The 15,367-nt window shown below is 41.3% G+C and overlaps 1 protein-coding gene and 1 long non-coding RNA gene across 4 annotated transcripts in view; one reads left to right on the top strand and one right to left on the bottom strand.

Annotated features, from left to right (window-relative positions):
• Positions 1-1,006, bottom strand: part of LOC112159003 — a 118,265-nt gene extending 117,259 nt beyond the window's left edge. The window contains exon 1 of the long non-coding RNA XR_002921404.2: positions 32-1,006. This is a non-coding gene — a long non-coding RNA (uncharacterized LOC112159003). The remainder of the gene's footprint in view (positions 1-31) is intronic.
• magi3a (membrane associated guanylate kinase, WW and PDZ domain containing 3a) overlaps positions 1-15,367 on the top strand; it is a 158,201-nt gene that overhangs the window by 127,205 nt on the left and 15,629 nt on the right. For all 3 annotated transcript variants that reach the window (XM_024292752.2, XM_024292751.2, XM_024292753.2), the window contains 4 exons: positions 2,844-2,956; positions 10,144-10,347; positions 12,526-13,128; positions 14,392-14,423. In XM_024292752.2, the coding sequence (XP_024148520.1) occupies positions 2,844-2,956; positions 10,144-10,347; positions 12,526-13,128; positions 14,392-14,423 (952 nt within the window). The remainder of the gene's footprint in view (positions 1-2,843; positions 2,957-10,143; positions 10,348-12,525; positions 13,129-14,391; positions 14,424-15,367) is intronic.

Raw genomic sequence — 15,367 nt, 5'->3', positions numbered from 1 at the left:
TTATTGGAACCATTGGGGACATCATACTCACTCGATCCCGTTCTCATGTACTGTCATTGGTCCAAACTGTGGTTTCCCACGGGCCTGGAAAACAAAGCAATAAAGTAAAGTGGGTTAGAGCTTTGTCTGTGTTTGTGAAAGGGACGATGGAGACAGACGACAGTGGAGGTTCGGGAGTCCTGGAAAACAAGAGCGCAATGTTTTCATTTTGGCCTGATCTCTGTAGGCAAAGAGGGACTTCATTCTGACAGGGTCATCCAGAGGCTTCCTGCTCTTTTTTTCGCCAAAATTTCATTCTTACAAGTTCTCGCTGCAGTTGAGTGACTAAATGCTGCGAGGTCTCATTATTTTTCACCCCCTCCCTGAAAAAAGTGTAGCCACGGAGTGGGGAAGCGAGGCAGAGGGGAACGGAGAAGGAGGGGAGTGTTTATCTCTGCAGACTTAATGGGCCGGGTATCTGTGAGTCAGAGGCAGCGCCAGCGCGCTGTGATGAATGCGCACACACGGTTTCTGCCGTCAGCGCGCAGCTGACTCCCAAAGGTGCTGCCATGACGGGGATCCACGCCTGCTCGCTATGCAGATCTCCCATCATAGCCGTGGAGGGATGTTTCTCTGGAAACCTTTTATCACGCAGATATGATTAAAAAAAAAAAACAACAATTCATTGTTTTAGATTAAAAAAAACATCCCAGGAGGTAAGCAACAAATCAAGCGATCCCAAGGGCATGTAGAAGAGAAGCAGGCCATGACATTGATTTCTACGTGTTCTTTTCTGTGTTTTCTGCTACTGTGATGACTCGAGAAGGTTGATTTTTGAATTTATTGAGCAGAAAATACAATATTTATTCCGTCATGACTGTGTGAAACCACTGCACAAAAGCAGGCACTGCCACCAAGTGCTGCTCAAAGGGAATTTGTTGAGTTTCTCTCAGTGGAAAATGTATTTTTTATTGTAAATCAGAGCTGTCTCACCAAAACTGACATTAAAGTGGAGGTGGCAGCAAGATCTCAGTCAGTGTTATGAACCCACAACCACTTTTTCCTCTAAATCATTTTTTTTAACCCGTTACGCAGCAAAAACTGCATCTTAAGAAAGTAAAAAGATCCTTGTTTCAAGAAAATTTGTCTTGCTTAGAAGTATATGAGGAAGTGTTGATCCAAAATAGAAGATTTGAATTAATTTAGTCTTGTTTTCCTTCTTAAAACCTCTTTAAACAATGTTGTCTAAAATTGTTGCAACTTTAACCTTTTGGGGAGGTTTTCCTAAAAACACCCAAAACATTTGTGACAGGTCTTAAATTCTATAAATTTCAAAGTGTAAAACATAAAGAAAATAAGAAAATTCGTGAGGAGACACCCATCCATCAATTCATCCATCAACCCAATAATCAATCCATCTATCAATGAATCCATCCATTCGTCCATCAATTCATGTATTCAAATATCTATTCATCCATCCAACTATGCATTAATCAAACTATCCATCCATCATTACATCTACCCATCATCCAAACCTGCTTATTCCCTTTTTGATTATGAGGTTGCTGGAGCCTATCATATTGATACGAATTGCCTGTCTGTCACAAGAGTTGCAGACAAGCTAAGTTAAATAATTTAAAGTTAAAGTTAAATAATTTAAAAACAAAATCTGAATTTGGATATTTTGAAAAACAAATGTTTGTTGTCCCCTCCCCCTACATTGATTTATGTGACACATTTCAGCTCAAACATTGCTAATAGTTTGTTTTATGTGTGTCTGATCAAAGATTGATCTCAAGCCATTTTTTTAAAGGCATTTCCTGTTTGAGGTGGATTAGAAAAGAAAAGTAATTGGAACCAGGCCAGTTCACACACTGACCTGGTGACTTGTTACACTAGTGAGTCAATCTCCATTCACTTCCATTTAAAACTTATGTCTACAACAAAAATAAATGTAAAAAAAAGAGAAATAAATGTGCAAACAGCATATTAAAATAATTTATTATTTTTGTTATATTATTGTTATAGCAACAATTAGGCATGTTTGTCCACATGTTTTATAAGACCAATTTATTTTTTTCTGTCACTTTGAGGCCTCCTGCATGTTCATGTTTCCAGCCATGATTTTTGCAGGACCATTTATGATCAACTGTTTATGAGGTTTCATGTTCAAACTGAGAAATCCTGTCACGGCTCATCTTAAGCCCACACCAGGACCTTCACTCTGCTGTGCTTTGACCTTGGATTTGTGCAGTAAAACTGATTGATACAGACAGATTATTAGCTTTTTTTTTATCACTTACGTTTTATGGTATGGATTTACTTCTGCTTTTTTTTACTACCAATTGTAAATTATTTTGTCTTTCCCCACTTTATATTTTTTCTACCCATTAGTCATGTTTTTTTGGAAGCTTCTAGAGGACAAAAACTAAAGGTGGAATAGTAGGATTTTGTTGTGGATACTTAAAATCCAGTTTTATCCAGAAAAAAAAAAACGTTTTGGATTGTCATTAGTTCATTTTTAAGACTTCCAATTGGTTAGATGCTTCAGCTGGTTTTTCCCTGACTCTTTTGCTTGTTCGTTTGTATTATATTTCCTGTTCATGTGACAGAAGTTGCATTTCCTGCCCACCTTCGTTTGCGCTTCACGCATTTTCTCATAGTCAAATGACAGCTTTGCATGAGTAAAACAGCACGAGAGCTTTACTCTTCCCCTTGCACTCTGCACAAAATGTCAGTTTGCAGCTCAAACTTTGTGAACTCACCTGGCATGTAGAGAATTCAGGTTGTAAATGCAACTTGCGAAAAGCTGAAATATGTTCAGAATGCATGTAATGCTCTGTTCCATTTACAATCCTCCTCAGTCACATCAACCAGAAGACCCAGTTTGAGAATCCAGTAATGGAGGCTAAGCGGAAGCTGAGCACGGACACGCCCGCTGTCACACCCCCACCGCCGGCAGCAGCTGCACCTTCAGGTAACAGCAAACACGATAACCTGAAGCAGGAAAGAATTTATAGACATTCCTGCATCTCAGTGAAACAAAGGTTCGTGCTGGTGGATACAGGAGCTAAGAAAAGGTCGTTTCATTATTAAATTTTAGAACCCAAAACATGTTTAGATAAAGTAAAGAAACTCCCAGAAAATAGTTTTGCAACTTTTATTTAAAAACAAAAGATGCTTTTACGTTTTATTTTTCTGGTCAAGAGAAAAATAAATTATTTTTTTTATTAGAGTAAAATCTACAGAGTTTATCAATTACAATTAGTTTGTGCTTCAGTGTTTATCATCCTGATGTGGTCATTTGAAACATTGTAATTACTATAAAGCCACTACAGAGTTTCCGACTGAATAATGCTATTCTCTTATATCTCTTTATCATAATCCAAATAATTTTCCTACCCCTTCAGTTGTAGGGGTATTTGGAGGGGTAGGGGTGTCTAAAATGTTTTTTTAAGAGTTAGCCACAGCAGTGAAGGAATCCGTATCCTTTCGCCATGAGGGTGTTTCGTGTCATCCCATGCAGTAGAACAGAAATGCATTTTTGTACATGGGTGTGATCTGTTGTAGCATGACTTTTTAAAGTTACGAAACCGCTGTTATGCGTTTTCTGAATGCTAGCAGCTGTGCGCTAATGAAGATGACTGGCAAATGATAATTACATCGTCGAGGGGTAGTGTTGTCCAAATTTGAAGACATCCTCTCCGCTTAAATTAGAGGTTGGGAGAAGCCGTAGGGGAAAAATTCGGATTCAACTTTTATTTCTGAAGTAAAGCATCCTTATGTCTATCCTTAACCCTTTAATACTGAATATGTCGCCAGCGACACTGAAATGACCCGTGCTCTATGACATACCGTAACTTTTACCATTCATGCGATCAACAGAAATCAGCTGATCCTGAAGCTACGTTCACACCTAACAAAAGTTAAAGTAATCTGATTTGGCAGTGGCGTATTGATGGTGTCCTTATTAATTCATAGAAATGCCAACTATTTAAAAATTGATCATGGAGGTAAAAATTAATAATTGCAATTTATTCCCAGATGGAATTCTATAACACCAATCATATAGCAGAATATAGCCGACAAAGAAAAGGCCTGGAGCAAGATTTGTGAGATTTGCACCGCTTTGACTTCTCTCACCAACCCTCTTCCAGCTGTAGGTACATCAGGTATCAGGTAGCGACAGTCCAATGTGAACACTGTGGGCTAAATGCATGTTTAGCATGTTCCTGCCAGTGTGAATTTAGCTCAATGTGGAAAAAAGCAGCTTTTTATTTTGGCTTTGCACAACTTGCAACACCAAGTCAAAGTCATTATGCGACATTTTACTAACGTAAAGTGCTGCAGAATCTGCTGGAATTACGTTATTTGCGTAAATGGTTGAAGAGTTACTGAATGTTGACATTGGAGGTAAAGAACTAAAGTGTTAAAAAAAATCAATTAAAAACTACAGGTGATTTAGTGACATCTAATGTTGAAACTACAGATTGCAACCAAATTGATGCTTCTCAACTCAAATTAATAACATCCTTCAGTGTAAACTTTGTTGTCAAGAACTTTTCTGTTTACACGCCTGAAGACTGCATTCTGAAAGATGGGCCTATTAAGTTGCATCGTACGAGCTTAATAGTTTTTGAGAGAGCGGCACATCCAAATTTTAGTTTTTTAATCCAAACCCTTTCATCATCCTCTCTCTTGCTGAGACGCACGTCTAGAAGATGTTCTGACGGCTGACAGGCGGCTGATAAACATCCCATAGACTCTGATATCACTTTGAATAATGGAATAACGCTTCCCTGGGCGGCTGAATTCATTTTCATTTGCAGAGAAGAGGCGGGGAGGCTTTGAGGTCTCTTTGAAAACGCTTTGGTCCGTGTCGTTCTTTGCAGCTTGAAGATCGCTTTAGAATAGAGGGATGGAGAGGCGGTGGGGGAGATGTGGAAGGACATGGAGGTGACTGCGGTTAAAAGTGACTTAATGACCAGAGAACTGCCTTTTGCACCATTGTCAACTTGTCATTTGCCACCTGTGGGAGGAACTCTGGCAATCGGTTGTTGTAACGGCGTTCCACTCAGTAGATCCATGAAGACCCCCAGGTTCATCAAGGAAGAATTCCAATCATCTTGCATGTGAGCTCAGACAAAGCTTGGCCACATCAGTATTCAGACTAACCCTCTGGATTCTAGACACCCCTTAGACGGATCTGTCTGCCTCACGTTGTTGCCCGCACACCCCACCTCCCACAGCCAAGCTCTCTGCAATCTGCACGTGGTATCGCCTCGGCATACCCTTCTCATACCCACAATGCACCTCTCCCCCGGCCTCATTAATCAGAATTAATGGCCAGCGGAGCCGTACAAGCGCGTGGACGTGCGCAAAGCGGCTCCAAAGCTCTGTTTTTGACGAGGCTGGCCCAGCTGACCGCCCAGACAATGCCGCAGAGCATGGGAGCGGAGTTAACGGCGGTTCCTGGCCGTAATTACAGAAACTGATGGTCCTGGTCAGATGATTCATATAATCACCTCACCCCGGAGAAAACAGACCATTTCGTTGTTGCCCACAGCTTAATCGGGGCCGAGTAAACATGGCTTTTGTGTGTGCTCCTTTCTTGTTTGTCTCATCTTCTTCTTTGTGTTCGCTGCTTAGCAGACGCTGTTTTAGTCAGACCTGCCCTTATGGGGGGAAATGGGCTGTCTGCGGGTAAACCTGTACCAGGGACACGCTAAGCTCTCTGTGAGCCTGTCGAGTCAAAATGTTGCTGTGAGCGACAGGTAAACACTTTAACAACACGCAAGGGTAAGTAAGGATGAAGTAGGTGAGATGTAGGCACATTGTACAGACTTTTCATTCATTTTTACTCAGAGCATAGTATGTGAGGACATCCTATGGGCACATGTGTATCACCTGTAACACCCCACGTGAACTGCATCTGCGCGGCATCAGTAAGCAGCCTGTATTCGCACCTTACTAACGATTAGCGTGTGGGATAAGAGCACCGTACGGCAGCATCACCTGTACGTTGTACGGGTCAACCCCCATACGGGTGCATGTGACTAAAGCTTTAAAATTCATCATGAAGGAAACAGCTCATGAGGCCTTTAATTGTGGAATTGTTGGAATAGAGGCAAGAATACTTATTTAACGAAACAATTAGCTTTTTTATGGCTGGGGATCTCTATAAATGGGACTTTTAAAGTGCTCACTGTTGGCCAAATTTTTGACAATTTAAAACAAACTGAAATTGTGGTCTAAAACTGTCCATGTGCTACCCCCTACAGGTTGAAACAATGTTTTACAGTTGAATTTTGTGATTGGTCAACTGGTGCGAGTCCCATGTCATTTCAGGAGTTCCACCTTTGTGGCTTCAGTATAAAAGCTCTGCCCATTTTTGAACTCTTGCCTTAGCAATGAGAGTTGTGATGCCGAGATCGTTGTAGCTCACCCCGTAAACTTTATGATTTTACTTTTTTTTATCAAGACTTGTAAAAAATCCTTTAGTAACCTCAAGCTAACCTCACAGTCACTGTCAATAACAGATCCAGACCACACCAACCCCTGCTCAGCCCACCTCCCCTAGCCCCGCCCCATTTTTTGCATTTTTCAAATCTGGGCTGAGTGGAGTCAGCCTTCAACTTTCCTGTTGTGTTACCCTTTAAAGCACATTTTCCTTCTTTTAATTAATCTATGGTGTTTTAAAGTGGATTTGATAAAACTCCAAAAAGATTTTGAGGTCTGGTCAGTTCAAGAAGACTCGGTGTGTAATGGTAAGCCCCCAGTTGGCATGTTCTCCCACTGCCAGAGGTATTGGCAGATTGCAAGAACCGCGACAGCTCTTTTATGAATACGCCCATGTGTTAACCAAGGAAAAATAGAGAGAAGAAATCAAAGGCCAATAATGGAATACATCCAGCATTTTGTGTTCTTTCTTCCAGGCATTGTGTTGAAAAAGATCAAAGGATTCCGGTCTTTGGTTGCAATGTTTGTGTGTTTTTGGGTGTGTGTGTGGAGTGTGCCTCGGCTGTGGGAGGAGAGGTGGAGCACTGGCTCAGGAAGCAGCGCAGAGAAAAACTAATTAAAATCCTTGTGGATTATTTCTAAATAGGTTCTCCATTTCTATACTCAAGTGTGTCCTGAGACCTGATATGCACGGTCCAGCTGAGCCAAGGTGTGAGAATGTAATAAGAGAGGGGTTTCATTGGTGCATGTTTCTAATAGAAAAAACTCACTGTAGATGGATTATTCACCAATTGGGACGTATTTATGTTTTTACATTGGACAGAAGTTGACCAATCAAGGAGTGCTAGATCCTGTTTACCTCAGGTTAGGTTGATCTAAGCATTTTGTAAGATTATTTTTTTTCTATGGCCTTGATCAATCTATTGGGGCCATTTTAAGAATTGTGCATTTGAGAAATTGTTGGACAAAGACCCAGCAAGAACTGGACAGTATCAGGAACCACCTTTATCGACTAGCTAAGGTCAGAGAAGAGGGGACAAACAAAAAAACTCTAGATCGCCTTTTTAAAAACATTAAAAAATGGGAGGAGGGTTTGTTGCTGCAACACAAAAACATACATAGCGGTAACGAAAAAAAAAAAGCGTGAAAAGGTCTGCAGTTTATCCTAGAATGGCTCTAAGTAGATGGGTTTATAGCAGCACAACTGAAGGCCCACTGGGGTCACCCAGATTAACCCCAACGATCAAAACAGAAAGCTTAAGGTTAAAGCTAGAGATGATGTCTGCCTCTTGAACTGAAGCACAGAGTCGGCTCCACATAAGAGGAACTTGATAACAGAAGTTTCTTTACAAGTGCTCTTTTTGAAACACGGATATCTTTGAGATAAGTCGAAGCTCGGCCATCTAGAGCTTTAGACAGACAGGATGTTATTAACCCCAATGTGGGGAGAGTTTTCTACTCTGTTATAACAGGCAGCCAATCTGGAGAAATTAAAATTGAAAACATATGATCTGTTCTGTCGCTTTTTTTGTAGAAGTTTGACAGTAACAGTTTGTATAATCTGGAACTGATCCGTGTACATATTGGTCTACTTGTCTGTTAATCCCAGCAGAAGGATGCCATCACATTGGGATGAACAGATACTATGTAGCCTCATTAGCACGTTTTAAATGGAGAAGAATAATGCAAATTTGAATTACCTTTCTCTTCTGAATTTTTACCTCTTTCTCAACCTACATACTTAGGTGTTAGTTAAGTGTAGAGTTTTTAACTAAAGAATGCAAGATTTATACTTTAACCCTTGTGCTATCTTATTGGGTCCAGATGACCCCAGTCTTGCATTGATGTGCAATCTATCCCATAACAAATGTGTTGAAGGTGAACAGGATTACATGTCTCCCATGGACACCAGTGAAAATCAAAAATCATTGAAAAAAAGTTCAGCACAATGTCTTGTAGGGTCCAGATGATTCCACTACCAACGTCAATATACCTAGCATAGCACAAAGGTTAAAAATCTATGATCTACTGGAGCTGTTATGGTCAAAGCAATTCTTTGTAACTTTGTAACAGTGACTTGATGACAAGAGATTAACGTGATTAATAAATAAAATAAAATGTTCATCTGATGTTGGAAATTATTAGTTATAACTTTATAGTTTTTCGTGTAGCTAAACCCAAGTAGCATGCTAATCGTTTGTAACCCTGCACACCATGGAGTAGTGATGGTGTGTCTTCTATGACTTGAGTCAAGCAAGATAACTAAATAAAACTAAAATGCTATAGTCATATCATCAAAAACCCTTTAGGTTGAATCGAGGTATTACAATTGAATTTCATCATTGGTCAAACCATTTAAGTCCCACATCATTTCAGAAGTCCCACGTCATGATCTGCAGCTCCAGTAATAATAGCAGTCCTGTTCCCCAGTCCCACCCCTCTGACAGTCAGCCTCCAAATTCCCTGTTTGGTCACTCCTTAAACTGTTCAGAAGTTAAGTGGGAGATACTTCTTTAGCACCTTTCTACCTTGATTAAGCTCCAAAGCGCTTTACACTCATCGCCCCATTCAACCGTGCACCCATACAGTACATTCACACTGTACATTGAAGCAGTGGATACCACTGGTGGACAGCTGACCAACCGTAAGACCCCGATGGCCAGCTGGAGGAGGGGTGTTAAAGATAAAAACTATTCCGCTTTATAAGTCCAGAGAAAGGAGTTATTTGAAGTTCTGCAGTGTAAAAGCTGATTTAGAGGGCATCAAGATGAAAATTAAGCAGCTGGAAAATAGCATATTAGGTCCCCTTTTAGTCACAAATTGCAAGATCTCTCTTCTCTTTCTTTTAAGAATTGTCACATTTATCTGCCAATTCCAGAGCACTTATGCAAATCAAAATCCCATGGCACAAGGAGACCGGTGCCAGGAAGAAGGAGAATGGAGGAGGGGTCGGGCACCTCTCCCCCTAATGAGATTGATGCTCCACCATTTATCAGTGCGGGAAATGCCAGCGAAGAGGAGGGACAGAAACCCCACAACCTGGGAGGCACTTGCCAATGGGAAATGCAAAAAAGATTTGTTGCGTTTGCCTCTTTCTGCGTCTTTGCTGTAGTCAAACGTGTGAAATTCATTGCCCTTTTTCTATGAAGTTGCGTCACCCCGTCGGCACCACTGAGGAAATTTGCTCTGAAGAAATGAATTTGAAAAGGAACAAGGATTTGGTAGTCAGCAGGACGGGTGTAAGAAAATATTGATTTAGTGAAATATTGCAATACTTTATTTGGCAATAATGTGTCGATTTAAAATACTGCAAAAACGATAATCAATTAAATATTAAAAGCAAACATGTAGTTAAGTCTTATTATTGTTTTCCACAAAAATATTTCCTAAAAGCACCATGAATTTGCTCAGGTAAAAGCAACCGGTTTATGAGATAAATTTGTAGTAATTAATCTTCTGATTAAATAACTTGTATTTTACAATTTTACTTTTGTGAAAAATATATTAATATTCAGATAATAAAAAAAAGTGAAATATTGTCTGATACAGTCTTCCTATATATCAGGATACGTATTGTATCGAGATACGTGCATCGTGGTACGTGTATCTTCATAGATTCTTGCCAAAACACACACGTTTGTGTGTTCTATAAGAGCATACAAAGCATAAAGCGTCAATCTTTCTCTTGTTTTTGGTGTGCTACAGCGGCGGAGCAGCCGGCGGCCGGAGCGCGGGGTTTCACGCGGGATCCGTCCCAGCTGCATGGCACCGTCGTGCACACGACGCTCAGGAAGAGCCTCCAGGGGTTTGGCTTCACCATCATCGGCGGCGACAGACCCGACGAGTTCCTCCAGGTCAAAAACGTCCTTCCAGATGGTCCTGCCGCGCACGATAAAAAAATCGCCTCAGGTAACTTTTTGTGCAGGCATAACAAACTGTAGGTGTTGAACACTAAGGGATTAGGGGTTATGTTTCTCATGACTCAAAAGGAGCTCAATTTGGCCTAAATTTAATGTGAATGTTTGTCTGTTATGTTTGATTTATGCTACATTTACACTGGGCTCGGAAACAGGCAGTAAATAAAAGACTATGTGTATATATGCGCAGGTTTCAGATTCCTGCATTAAAAGTTCTTGCGTTCACATGTCACTACGCAAGTTTTTAAAGTCTCCCTCTGATAAATATGGTATTTTTTGAATTTTTAACATGTATGCATGGCATTTTCCTTATGAAAGAGAACACATGTAAATGGAAATAATTTTGTTTTTGCATTTCCGAGTATTTCTCCTTTTAAATCGCTGTCAATCAAAATGTTTCTCTGTTTGAATTAATGATCCTTCTTTACATCACAACAGCTCTGCTGCACATGCACTAAACCCCAAATCTGGCCTGGCTAGGGTGTCTAGTTCAGATGCCGGAGAAGAGAAGATGGCATCTTCCCATCAGTCAAATGAGCCGCCGTTCACATTTCTGTGGTCAAATCAGCATCACTGGATTTTTTGTGTGAGTTTCATACAATACTTTTGGTAGCAGGACTGAGGACACCATGGAGCTTCTTGATGTGACCACGGAAATGCGAACAGCAGCTCATTTGACCGCAGTTGTAAATAATTGTAAATCAATGAAAGAGTATTTTGATGTTAGCTTTCATTATTTTCCCAAGAACTCTGCTCTGAGAAACCAATGATTGAATGTATTGATCACAGCAACGTCAGTAAACATTTTAGAATTAGCTAAAATACTCTTTGGTGAACTGGAAGGAGAAAGAATCAGACTTTTGGAGGAAGTTCAGTCCATGAAGATCTTCACTTCCTCGTCCGAGCTGACATCCGGCTGAAAACTATATGGCTGGACATCACCGATATTGCTTGATATTTTTATGTAGCAGCGGTGAAGATTTACACTAGCAAGACACAGAGCTATCATAACCAGACAGGGGGTGATCAAGGGCGGGGCTACTCAGCTCAGCTCTAAAAGCCATGCCCCCTCAGAGGAGATTTTGGAAACAGAGGCTTCAGATCAACATTAAAACTTCATAATCATTATTAAAACACTACTGAGATTTTTTTTAATACAAATGTTGTCATAGGGGACTTTAAGTCAGTTTTCGGGGTCTACATACAAAACACGCAATCATTGAACAACCGAGTTGAACTTTGACCAATCAAGGACTCAGATTTGGTAGTGACATATTGAAATTTATGGAGGTGCCAAGCATTAGATTATTGATTATGGAGGAGAGATTAATAGTTGTGGTTTGTGCTGACCGGAATTCAATGACACAGTCTTTCATACATTGGAAAAGAGCTGTAATTATAGATGAAAGAAGCCTCTTTCATCTATAATTACATGTGCTAGTTTAGGTAGCGACAGTCCGGTGTGAACACTGTATGCTAAAAGTGAGTTCAAGAACATCACATTATTGAATGCATATCACAGGCCTATTGTGTATGTAGAATCATTCACACAGTGAATTATTGAGAAAATCCAGAGGAAGAACCAACTGTCACGTCCACATGCCAAAGAACCAGTGAGTTTGTCATGTGGGGATCAGTTTCTGTCCATTGTGTGTGCGGACGTGGAGTGGACATGATAACCCCACGATTCTCATTGCACCGATGCCTGGGAGCCCCAGCGCCGCAGCTGGCGAGAGTCAGCGTGAAAGCGGAACGGAGAGAGTAATTATTTTCAATGTTTAACTCTCCCTGGAGAAGGAGGGTAATTGACTGTGCCAAAAAGATGAATGTAATTAATTTCATTGGGTTTTAACAACGAGCAGTAGCCTGGAACAGCTTTCTCTACCACATCAGTGTTATTTCCTGCCAAAACTGAACTGCCTCGACAATCCAGAGATCTATTCTATGAGTTGCCTTTTTGGGGGTCGTTAGATGAAACACCGGGGTACTGATGGGTGGGAGCCAGCGCATTATTATGTGCAGTTGAGTGGAAGAGCGAAACCTTGGCTGTGTTTGTTGAGAAGGGTATTGATTGTGTTGGCGGGTCAGATCAATCTTTGGGCAATCGTCCACGACCAACCGGGGTGGGATGCTTTTCTGTTCTTGTTTAAGCTTCTTCCTCTTCCGTTAGGTGATGTGATTGTGGACATCAACGGGAACTGCGTCCTGGGGAAGACTCACGCCGACGTGGTGCAGATGTTTCAGTCCATCCCAGTCAACCAGTACGTCGACATGGTCCTGTGCCGGGGCTACCCCCTGCCCGAGGACTCCGGCGGTAACGAGGACTCAGCAGGTGGCACCACCTCTTCCAAGGACGCCTCCCCATCTCCATCCACTCCCCAGGATCCCCACTACACAATCCCAGACGGAGCGACCATCTCCCGGAAGGTTGCCTCAGTGCCGCCTGTCAGCAACGGACGTCTCAATCAACCCAGCCACCAACACCTCCCTCAAGTCCTAGACGGTCCCGACCCGACTCTATTGCAGCCGGAGCTGGTGAGTGTTCCCCTGGTGAAGGGCCCGGGGGGGTTCGGCTTTGCCATCGCGGACTGCCCACTCGGACAGAAGGTGAAGATGATCCTGGATGCGCAGTGGTGCCGGGGCCTGTTGAAGGGCGACGTCATCAAGGAAATCAACAGACAAAATGTCCAAACCTTGAGCCACTCCCAGGTGGTGGACATCCTCAAAGACCTGCCCGTGGGCAGCGAGGTCAGCGTGCTGGTGCTCAGAGGAGGTGAGGGATTACAGGTCACACTGCTGCTGCAAATAATCCCCGACTAATCTTCCCAGCATCTGACAGGTGGTGAATCCTGGTGTTCCGGCGTGTTGTTTAAACAATGTCGTCTCTGATAATCTACTGACTTTGTCCGGGATAATCTGTTTTATTCCCGTGCTGCGCAATCCTTTAAATCCCCGACAAGATTTTAGTCACCTGTCGTCATTTTCTTGTGTATCAAAACCCAGCAGAGCAGCAGAAAATGCATTTCAGAGGAATTCTGCTCTCATTGTCTGGGTGCACAAACTCCTCCAAATGCTAAATAAATCTTATTTTACATCCTGGTTTTGTCCACCTCCACATCATCCACAGCTGGGAGGATGTGGATGGGACTCACACGTTGATCCGTGCAGAGAAGGTGGAAATGAAAGGTTGTGATTCACTTGCTGCCGTAAAAAAAAAAAAAAAGGAGGAGGGCAGGGGAGGCAGAGCGTGGTGGGTTATCGCCGCTTGCCTTTCTTCCTCTGTGCTTTCAGAGATTTGAAGAGCTTGTTCCTTCTTTTGACTTTGCTGCAGTGCAGTAGCCTAGATTCAGGAGATCAGCGCTGCTCCCACATATCAGAACCGCCTTCTCCTCTCAACTCCCAGGGACTCGTCTCGTGCTGTATATGGTCGCCATTAGTCGCACATATGCTGATTGGGCGTGTCACTTCCAAAAAGAAAAGCAGAGGTTTTCCAGGACTGAGAGAATACTGCGGTTTCTGAAAGTTTCTTACAGATTATTAGAGTATGACTTGTGTTCCACTGCCTTGTGGCTCTAAAATATAGTCAGGCAGTGAAAACTTGTGGCCTTTAATACAGATTAAAAAAGTGTCTTGTTTCTGTTGTTGCTGCTGTAAACAGCCGTCAGGTTAAACCCAGAAAATTGTATGTTTTCCAGCACCTTAAGGTTACTCCTGTCTCTCATCTTGTAATTACATCTGTGGCAGATGAGCTATAAGTGCATACTGCCCTCTGCTGGTGGATTTGATCTGATTTCTAAATTATTTGTACAATTCCCCCTCAAAAGAAACAGTTTTATACTACTTTCTCCACAAAAGAATCAGATCTTTCATTGTTTTGTCTTTGGAACCATCAATACTGCTGGGTGGGCATTATATTCCCTAAATATAAAAAATAAATTAAATATGAATCTTTTATTGTATACTCCTTTATCTGTATTCTTTTTTCTTGGTGTAATATTTATGTTTTTGTTAAAGATTTTCTCCTCTCTGTTCACAGGTCAGACATCTCCTGTGAAATCACTGAAACCTGTAAGTGAATCTTTCTTGTCTTCGCTAAATCCAAAACTTACATTCTTGATTATGCCAATAGTGTTCAAACTGGACTGTCGCTACCTGATACCAGTGCATGTACAGTAGGAACAGGCTTGGTGCCAAAATGTCAAAGTGGTGCAAATCTGGTGAATCTAGCTCCAGGCTTTTTCTTTCACAGCTCTATTCCGATATATGAAAGACTTCAAATAATTCCAGTTGGGAACAAACTACAGTTGTTCATTTCTCCTCCATGATGATTTTTCAAACAGTTTGTAAATTCATACGTCACTACCAAATCTCAAAGCTTCACGTGCGTTCAATGGCCACACGTTTTGTATGTAGAGCTTGAAAATGGTATGTAGTGGGAAGTGGAAGTGGTTGCTTGAACGTGTATTGTCGATGGAGGTGTAAACAAAGCTTTAAGGTGAATTTACAAAGTAAACAAAAGATTTTGCCTTCGGATTTGGTTTCAAAAATGCTTGAACAAGGTGATTTCCCTGGAACTGTTACTTCTTTTTAAGTTATTGTGTTTTTACTTTGTTTTAAGGTAAATATTGAACAGTGTAAAAACCAAACTGTACATTTAGAAAAAATTCAGGGTTTTTTTTTTTTTATATTTTCAAACACTTATGACCAAAAATGGTCCTTACTTAAGGGTTTGAGGTAAATTATGAAATGCTGAAAGCTCTCCTACATTTCAAAGCTGTATAGAGAAAATAAACTGCATCCACTGCTGTCCCGTATAAATATTCTTTGGAAAGAGAAACAGGGTAAACTAAAAACACGCCTCTTTGGCAACTTGATAACTCCACAGAATGTTACTTTTTTCAAGCAGCACGGATGAGACATTTACGAATTTCACTAGAGCCAATCAGCCCTGCTGTGTGTAGCTCTACTGCCCCCAAGTGGCTTGTTTGACTTTTTAGTTTTTTTTTTTTTTT

This window comes from Oryzias melastigma, linkage group LG7 (genome assembly GCF_002922805.2).
Source record: "Oryzias melastigma strain HK-1 linkage group LG7, ASM292280v2, whole genome shotgun sequence".
NCBI lineage: Eukaryota > Metazoa > Chordata > Actinopteri > Beloniformes > Adrianichthyidae > Oryzias > Oryzias melastigma.
Note: the sequence above shows the minus strand (reverse complement) of the source record. Positions and strands in the feature narration are given on the sequence as shown.